We start from the raw sequence: 9,988 nt of genomic DNA, 5'->3' as shown, positions 1-9,988 counted from the left end.
GAATAATATGGGGGCTCTTCCATATTTATGACTAAGTTTATGTATGATTGATATTGTAATGTATTGTATTTTTTAAAAGTAGTTTTTATCTAAAAATATATTAAAATAATCATTTATCAGATTTATATTTATATTTTTAACATTAATATATTAAAATATTAAAAAAATAAAAAAAATAAAAATTTAATTTTTTTTAAATCTAACATACTTTTATTTTAAAACGCAATAAAAAAATAAAATCTAATACGCTCACAAGTAAAAAAGAAAAAAGAAAAAAGAAAGAAAGAACAAAACGCAGTATCACGATAAAATGACAAAAAAGAAAAGATAAGAAATATGGAAACGTTACCGTTTCGATGTCACAGCATTGGATTTAACAATTACGTACCGTATGGTTTGTCTTTCTTGGTTTTTTGATTTCCTCTTCCACGTATTTGTCAGAGACAACTCTAACCCCCCTCCACCACCGTACGACCACCACTACAACCACCACCACCAACCATCAATGGCGAATCAAATAACAACAAAACCGTTATTCACTCTCGTACTATCACTCCTATTGGTATCCTCATCAATCGCTAGCTCCGATGTTCCCTTCATCGTCGCTCACAAGAAAGCCACTCTCAGCAGCCTCAAATCCGGAGCTGAGCGCGTCTCCGTCTCCATTGATATTTACAATCAAGGATCCTCGTTAGTTCGAATATTTCTCTTCCCTGATCAGATCTAAGTTTTGTAATTATTATTTTATATATTTATATTAGATCTCAAGAATCGGAGCTAAGTTTACTTGCTGATAATTTAGAAAATTAAATGTAATTAAGAGATTTCATTGCATGTGATGCAGAGTTATAGGGGTTTGAGTTGGGAGATTTTTGGATTGATTTCCATGGTAGGATGTGAAATCCGAAGCTTGTTAGCCATTTGTAACATGAAATTTAGAAACTTAAAGGGAATTGTGCAATGGTCAGCTTCAAAAGTTGGATTGTTCTTTAATTGTGGAAGGTTTTGGGTTCAAATGATGATGGCTAGAGTGTTCTGCTGTTTAGGATGTTATCGAAGGTAAATTTTGTTAAGTAATGTGAGATTTAATTGAGAAATAGTAGCGTGAAGTTTTAGATCATGGTGCTTCATCAAGATGGACATGCTTTATGCATCGAAGCAATGCTTGATTTTGAAAATGAGTTTAGGTTCGCAGTTGAAAAGCGTTTTGTTCTTGGAGCTTTGAGTTTTATGTGTGGGCTTGGCAAGGTTTTAATGACACAGGAATTTAACGGTTAAATGTATTTTAAAGCTGCCTTTAATACAGTCCTCAAAAAATGCTTTGATGGTATCTGGTTTTCTTTTTAAATTTCCAGTGGAAAATGAGATGTTATTACTTTTATACTTGATATATGCAGTGAGATGATAGTGTCCTCATGTTTCAGTCTATTTCTGTTCTTTTTGGAAGATGCTTTGTTCTCAAAAGGGCTTTCACATTCTTCTTTTCCTCACAAAATTTCATCCTTATACAAATAAAGTGAAATGATCCCTTGACGCATCAAGGAACTAAGGTAAATTAGCATTAATAAAAAAAGTAGCTGTGTGGAAATGTTAAAAATTGTGTAATAGCTTGATGCATATAGAGGCATGCAAGCAACTTTCTCATGTAGCTTGTGAGCTTTCGTAATTGGAGTATAAATCCTTTCATGGAAAAAAAGAGAGAATGTTCTGGCCTCTGGAAACTTGCTTGACGGGTTGAGTAAGTGACTGATAGAGTTGGTGGCACTGATGCTGCTGACCAGTATGTTAGAACCTTTATTCTTCACTCTGTTCATCTATGTGCATGAATGGGCCGAGAGAATATATGTGATCATACTTTTGCTTGGTTTTACAAATAATTATAAATGCTCCTTTGCTTGTTGGTAGACAAAGTAGCTAATTTCCACAAGAGAAGAAAACAGTTATTTTATCTGTTTAAATATGTCAGCTAACTTTGAAATGCACACCCCACTCCCCTTCTCCCTGGTTGTAGGCAGGGCTCCCCCTTATCTTTGGACTTTGTAGTTGATTTACTTCCTTACTTAATTTGCTCTTCATTAAATGTAACATGAGCATATATTTTGTTACATCTGCTTTAGAATGGTTTATTCATATATTTACAGGACTGCATATGATATAACTCTTGTTGATGATCACTGGCCTCAAGATATGTTTAATGTCGTCAGTGGCAACACTTCACAGTCATGGGAAAGACTTCATGCGTGAGTTCCATCTTGCAATAATGGCCGTCTATCTTACCTTTACCATTCTTTAGTCAATTTTTCACACCATATTTTGCAGTGGTGGTCTTCTGTCACACTCTTTTGAATTGGACGGCAAAGTGAAAGGATTGTTTTTGGGCTCTCCAGCTGTCATTACATTCCGCATCCCCACAAAGGCTGCCTTGCAGGTTTGTTGTTTATACAGTCTATATTTTCTTTTCTTTTCCTTGCCTTCTTGCATAAGTTTTCTATCTTCTGACTTCTGCTTTATTTACAGGAGGCATACTCAACTCCCATTCTGCCTCTTGATGTCCTTGCAGACAAACCACCAGTGCAGAAGCTCGAGTGGGTAAGTTTCTTGTTGGGATTTCAAACATGCAAGTTCATCAATTTATGCTTGGACACCCTTCTTTTTGGTTTTGCTGTTAACTTAAGGTGGTCTTTTTTCTTTCATTTTCTATGGGATGACCTCTGGTTTGGCCAAAATTCTGCAGGCAAAGGTACGAATCATCTTCTTATTGTCTTGATCATTAGTTGTTAAAAGTTATTATAACATGCTTCCTGGAATTCAAATTTGACTTGACAAGTAAAAAGGCCAAAAGAAGTAAGGCCTCATTGTCCATTTTTCAAACACCCTTTTACCCCTCCTGACTTGGTGTCGAGCAACTGGCATGAGGTTCCTTGAAGACCATTTTTTCCCCAATTTTATGTAGAGCAACTGTAACTGCTTCTTCAAGTCTCCATAATGACATGCTTTTCTTCCCTCAATATGCAATAATACTCGTTCTATTTTCTAACATTAGAATTTCTCTATTTACAGAAGCTGTTGGTTAAGTATGGGTCTCTAATTTCTGTGATCTCCATTGTGGTTCTGTTCGTGTACTTGCTCGTTACCCCATCCAAATCCGGTGCTGCAAAATCAGGCAAGAAGAGACGTTAAACATTACAGCCGAGAAACTGATCCAGTAGGTTGTCTGCAGTTTAGATTTTTCAGAGGAAATATCTCCACAAGTACTGCTAGTTAAATTGTTTTCTAGCCGTAGAACTGAAATTTTGTCAGTGGGAGGAGTTAGCAATTTAAATAACATAACTTTTTATTGTTACTGCATGTTTTCGTAGGGTGTCGGCCATAGTGCCAACCGTAAAACCATCCTTTTCAATTGCATATCCCCATTCATGCCAGTAAAATGTTCGTCTCTTCCTCGTTGCCACCCCATGAATATGTTCTCTGCAAAGTACTAAAGTCTCTAGCAAGTAGCAACAGCGAATTGAAATTTAATTTTTAGATAAATAATAGTGGTAAGCTATTGAGCACCAATCTGATTGAACACAATCTGCTTGCCTTAGCTCTCAATTGCTGGGCCAACTGGTAAATCGAGGTTTTTGAAAGGAAGCTTGCCACCTGTCTTTTCAGGCTTTCAGCATCATCAATACTATACCGCTCTGCTAAATACTACTGGGTCATTAGCATACTGGATATAAGGAACATATTTTCTACGAATAGGATCCCCTAATTTGTAGCAATTGTTTTTGCACCCTTGTTTGCATCGTTTTAAAACCTAACCGAGTACGACTTGTGAAATGAGGTCTAGGCAGGCTGATCAGGTTTCAACAATAATTGAAAAATTATTGACTCATGGTGACCCGGTTAAAAACTTGGGTTACCTGATACTTGTCTCGGGTTAACTCTCCAGCTGAGTTTATAAACCATTTTTTGATCTGTCAGATTTTTATTAGATACAACTCAAATGTCTAAGTATTTTTAATAATAGAGAATACACGGTATAAATATTGAGGTTTTGATATATAAAATTTTGTTTTGTATTTTATATTGAATAATAAATAATTGACTTGGAGTGACTTAGTCAAGAACCTGGGTTGACCTACAACCTGGTCAACTTAAGAAAAACTCATTCAAGACTCATTGATTTTTTTTTTCTAAAAAAATTAATGTTAGTTCTACTTTTTTATAAAATAAATTTATTTAAAAAAGTCAGTTGTGTGTTAAATTCACATGGTAGCATGTGGGTGCTTCCGTGTTATTCGGAGAGCAAGTATGACTTTGTTCGACAGCTAAAATACGATTTCCACAACTATGTTTTATTTCCTATGGTGTCGTCTCCATTAATGAGTAGCGCGTGTACCAAAAAAAAGGTTGGGTTTTCCTTCAATGACTTTTTTTCTTCCTTCTTTCTTATCTTATTCTCGGTTCCGAAGCCTTTCCCAACACATTTTCAGAGTAGCCTTTCATTTTGTTTTTCTTTTAGATTTGGTCCATTTTCTTTTTATTACTATTTTTTATTTTAAATAATCCATACAATTGAAATTTTCTTACAATTGAAATTTTCTTTCAATTTAACCCTCATTTGATTTTTTTACCTTTTAGATTTAGACCTCATTCCTTTAATTGTTATTTTTTTAATCAATCTCTTAATTAAATTATCTTTTCAATTACATCTCTCAATATTTTACATCATTCTATTAATTGAATTATTTTATTAATTGCATCCTTTAATATCCTAGTTCATTTTATTTTATGTCAGATTTGATCTTATTCTTTTAATTGCTATTTGTTTTGTTTTTAATCCTTTTTTATTAAGATTATTTTTTTTATTTTGTCTCTCAATATTTTATTTACCGGGATTTTGTTGACTTTTTGTGTCATGAGTTTGAAAGATTAGACCGAGTTCTCTTTTTCCTTTCTTCTTTCCTCTCTACCCTCGGTTTCAGAGCCTTCTCTTGCACATTTTCAAAACATCCCTTCAATTAGTTTTCTTTTAAATTTGGTCACTATCCTTTTTATTGCTATTTTTTATTTTAAATAACCCATACAATTAAAATTTTCTTTTAATTTAATTCTCATTTGATGTTTTTGCCTTTCAGATTTAGTCCTTATTCTTTTGATTGTTATATTTTTTTAATCATTCTCTTAATTGAATCATCTTTTTCAATTAATTTCCTCAATATTTTATATCATTTTTTTAATTGAATTATTTTTTCAATTGCATCCCTCAATATCTTAGTTCATTTTATTTTATGTCAAATTTGGGTCTTATTTTCTTGATTGATATTTATTTTATTTTTAATCCTTTCTTATTGGAACTTTTTTTTTTTATTTTGTTCCTCAACATTTCATTTACTGGAATTTTGTTGACCTTTCGGGTCACGAGTTTGAAAAATTGGACTAGGTTTGTTCAGATATTTTTTTCTTTCAGGTTATTTTTTACAATTGACTTTTTTTTTCTATCATTTTATAGGATTATCCTGATATTTTTTTTTAAAAAAAATTAATCCCAATAAAAGTCCCAATCCATGTAGGATATGTTCGTATATACAAATTTAAATATATGGATCCTTAATTCCCTCCTCATGCACGCTCTAACCCTAGCTAGCTAGTTTCGATTTCTTCTTGGTTCTCAGTAAGAAATATCATTAATACAATCACATAACCATATGATTCTTTCACCCTCACCTTCTTCCTTCTCCAGTTGAATTAGTACCAAACACAGAAGAGATAAGTTCATGGGCGTTTGGGGTCCTTGCAATTGTTCTGTTGGCATTAGACTTTTACTATTCCTGGCTTCCATTCCTCAAATTAAGAAATTACATTGATAGAGTTTTCCATGCTTCTTTTACTGTTAGCATCAAACTCTTCTCGTGGTTTCAGGGAATAATTTCTCAGCTAAATCATTCCCAACGTCCTTGTCGACTGTCGACGATTATACCAGAAAACAAGTTCCATATGTGACTTGGTCTTTTAACTAAGAATTTATACCCCTGTTTTCCACCTCCGAATTTTGATAGACTCTCTTGCCAAGGCATGAAGGCTCACCATCCCCATCCTCCTCCAGTTTTGTATATATTCTCACCAGCAGGTACTCTCAACATTGTGTTCCATAAGAGCATGCTAGCTGGTCTTTGTTCCTGAATGTCATCAGTGTCGTCTAAGCACTCAAGTCCGATGAGTGTTTCACCTTCTTATTTCGTTGTTCAGCTTGATATCCAGCCTCTCATGGGATTTCCCAGGAGGTTCAGTATCATTCATACTAGGGTTTTGCAGGTTTACATAAGAATTAAACCATATTAATTTCTTTTTCCACATTCCCATTTCATTCCTTTCAAATTTATCTTCAGAGTGAAAATAAAACGTTCATATTATTTGTTTTCTTAAAAAAGAGAGAGTTTATTAATTACTAACTATTTTGAGACCCTATACATTGTTGTATAGTAATTTGGAGATTCATAGGATTTAGTCACCTAGCTTTAAACAAATTGAATACTAATTTGTTAAATTAGAATCTTTCTGACATGAATATTAAAAATAAATTTTCTTTTATATACAATTTGTTGAATTTCGTTTCTCTTCCTTGTTTTTCTTCTTGGGTTTGGCAAGAGGGTATTCGAATTTGGGCTATACAATAGAAAAAATTGCTTGCTCTAATCCTTAATTCGATCCCTTCTAAGATCTAAGCATGATCAGAAATCATGATGAAATCTCAAATCTTAACTATTAATTAGATGCTTTGGATATATTTTTAATTAGGATCTTCTTAATTCTTAGCTATATCATGATATTAAGTATTTTAAGGGAATGTGGGCATTGTATGTTTATGCATAAAAAATAGTTGAACACTTTTTTTTAATCAGAGTTAATCACTATATGCTAATTTTAAACTTAAGGCCATAAATTTTGGGTTGTGCCCATTAATTCATCGCTAAACTCTTTTAATTCTTTTGATTGAGTTCACCTACTCTTTTTAGCAGTAATTAAGTCCTATTATGTTATAGTTTGTTCCAATTAACATCGAAAATCTATGAGTTTTCTATCCTTATCTATCACTCATTCAATGAATATTTTTAATTTTTTTTTTTAATTTTCATAGAATAAGAACGTCAACGATAGATTACAAACATATTGATATCAATTCACTATAAGCTTTCATTTTCCATTTCAATTTTGTGTATTTTTTCAACCTTGTTCCGACTTTCATTCAAATATGGTGATTTTAAATATATATTAAAATAATAATTTTTTAATCAACACATCAAAATTATCTCTAAAAACATTTAAAAAATATTAATTTAATATTTTTTCAAGTAAAAGATAGTTTGCAAAATAGTCAAACCATGCATAAAAACAAACACTCTTTACTTTTTAAAATCTAAACACAATAATAATATCAAAGAATCAGATACATTAGGAGAGCGTTACGTAAATAAGAGATGAGGATATGAAAAAGATTTCCAAAAAAAAATTGTTTTTTTCTAATTAAATATTCTATGCCACGTAACGCTCGGTAGTTACCGTACCGGCCTCGAGAATCTAGGATTGGTTCAATATTTTGTTTTTTTATTGATTGAAGGAAGAAAATTGTAATTTGAAATGTAATCCTTTCTTGCTTTTTCCAAAAGTAATTTTTTCTTTTTTAGGGTTATATTATTTGTATTTTCTATAAAAGGAGTTGATTTACACTCCGTAGTCTAAAAATTTATGCTAAGCCAACTTCAAGTTATTTTATTTTGAACAGAAATATATTGTTTAATTAGCCTACATTTAAACAAATTAGATGCTTTGGTTAAAATAAGTATCATCTTGATATCATTGTTGATGAGTCATTTTCAAGGTAATCATAATATGACAACTCGTATAAAAAAACATGTGAATCGAATCGCCTGTTTATCCATATATTAATTCATAATCGACTATAATTATGCTAATTCCAAAGCATAGCCATAGATTTTTGGTTTGATGTTGCAATTATCTGTTCATAATTTATCAAAACATTATATATCACCACACAAGAGAGAGACTTTTGCATGCAAAGATCAAATCCCATGTTACATTTTAGTCCTCTTGCTATTTTACACTAGCTCTTTAATAGACTATATGATTTTAAATGAAAATAAATATATATGAAATAATTCTTCAGTGTTATTGACTCTCAATTGAGATACGGTTATTAACAAATAAAATAGTGTCATAATTATGCATGGACCTGCACTATGCTGAGAGTTATTATTTTTTCTGAAAAATTGATATTAAGTGATGCAAACGTCCGTGATTTATTTATGAAAAACAATGTCTAAGTGATGCAAACATGTTTTAAAGAAAGAAGAGAAATTAATGATTTGAGTTATATCACAAACTGAAATTAAAGAGTTGGTTTTATTTTAATTAGACGGTTAAAGAAAAGACAATGATATTAATTTGAATTTTTTTTCCAAAAATATTACAATACCTCGGAAAAAACGGTGGGAGCACGAAATTGGATAAAAAAGGATGAAAAAATTGGATCGGGTCAACAAACACGGAAGAACATGACAGGGAAAAAAACTAACTACACAGAAAGATCTACAATAAAAAATGGTAATTAAAAGAATGAGGGTGAAAATCAAAATAAAAAATAAATTAGAGAGTAACTAAATTTTTTTGATTGGAGGGTTTAATTGAAAAGAAAAATAACTTAATAAAAAAAATAAAAATAAAAGAATGAGAAAAAAAATTAAAAAAATAACACACCATAAACCTGGATTGAATGGTGAGATCAAAAACCAATAAAACATTTATAAAAGAGCTAAGAAAAAAAATCTAAAGAATAAGGATCAAATAAAAAAAAAGACACATAAAAAATTGACATTGAAGAACTAAATCAAAAAGGCATAACACTTATTCAAAAGGACAATGGACAAAAAAATTATAAGAAAAAAGGATAAAAATCTTCATTGGACAGTTAAATTAAAGAGACAAATAACTAATATAGCAAAACACATTATTCCAAGGTTATTCTTATTTTTGTCACTATTATTATCATAATTATTACTATCATTACCATAATTATTGTTATAACTACCATTATATATAGAAAGTATAATTGAAGGAAGGAATTGAAAAATCATAAAACTTTAACAAAACAAAAAAGAACAAAAATAAACAATCTAAACTAAAAGGACCAAATCTGAAAAGACAATAAAAATAGGGACCAGAGAGCATCTCTCCTTGTAGGAGAGAGAAATGAAAGGGAAAAGAAGCAAGGGCTATCGGCAATAGACCGACATCCTTCAAATGACACATGCTGGCTATAAAGAAAGAGTACATGATGGAGCACAAAATGAGACGATGGAATATGATTTTCTACACCCGGGGGCGCCTCACGTGCCAACAACTTTTTTAATAAAAAAATATTAATTAAATATTAAATTACTTCATCACCCTTGACCAACCCTGGTAATAAAAAAAAAACCCTTAAGGAAAAGACATCAATACCCCTATTCACATGACCTGTTTTTTTTACCCCAAGGACAATTGTGTAATTGTGCTGTATAATTAAAAAGTAAAAATACCAAAACACCCTTGCGCAGCAATGTTAGTTTCTTTTTTATTCAGTGGCATTATAGTTATTGTATTGTGCATTAAAAGACGAATCAATGAAAGCATCCCCAAACATATCAGTAATGACAAATGAACCGTGTTAAAAGACCAAAATACACTTGAATCATAAGCAATCTATTTTTCTTACCAAAGCTATAGAAGTCACTCCACTATTATAATAAACAGTAAAGTATGTTATATAACTACAGAAATCGCTCATGTCTTGTAGTATATTTGTTATGTCCAACTCTGTACGAGAACAAGTGAGTCAACAACCTTCCTTTCCTATTTTCTCTATAAATGCCTCCACCTCTCCTCAACCTATAACCCACACATTTCTTCTCCAAGAGCCCTTGACATAGCTAGCTAATAGACTATC

General features: G+C 31.6%; 1 protein-coding gene across 3 annotated transcripts; it reads left to right on the top strand.

Annotated features, from left to right (window-relative positions):
- The first annotated feature begins 387 nt into the window (after nt 1–387).
- LOC7461631 (uncharacterized) lies at nt 388–3,343 on the top strand. 3 transcript variants are annotated; one of them, XM_002298626.4, is made up of 6 exons: nt 388–690; nt 2,142–2,240; nt 2,320–2,428; nt 2,518–2,589; nt 2,735–2,740; nt 3,061–3,343. In XM_002298626.4, exons 1-6 carry the CDS (start codon nt 392–394, stop codon nt 3,178–3,180), a joined length of 705 nt encoding a protein of 234 aa, XP_002298662.2. In that variant the 5' UTR covers nt 388–391; the 3' UTR covers nt 3,181–3,343. The 3 variants fall into 3 exon arrangements, with proteins under 3 accessions (XP_002298662.2, XP_052306097.1, XP_052306098.1); XM_052450137.1 differs by having other exon boundaries at nt 390–690; nt 2,518–2,740; XM_052450138.1 differs by lacking the exon at nt 388–690 and adding an exon at nt 705–1,059 and having other exon boundaries at nt 2,518–2,740.
- The last annotated feature ends 6,645 nt before the right edge of the window (nt 3,344–9,988 follow it).

Source organism: Populus trichocarpa, chromosome 1, assembly GCF_000002775.5.
Source record: "Populus trichocarpa isolate Nisqually-1 chromosome 1, P.trichocarpa_v4.1, whole genome shotgun sequence".
NCBI lineage: Eukaryota > Viridiplantae > Streptophyta > Magnoliopsida > Malpighiales > Salicaceae > Populus > Populus trichocarpa.
The sequence above is the reverse complement of the archived record's forward strand: the minus strand, read 5'-3'. Positions and strand labels throughout refer to the sequence as shown.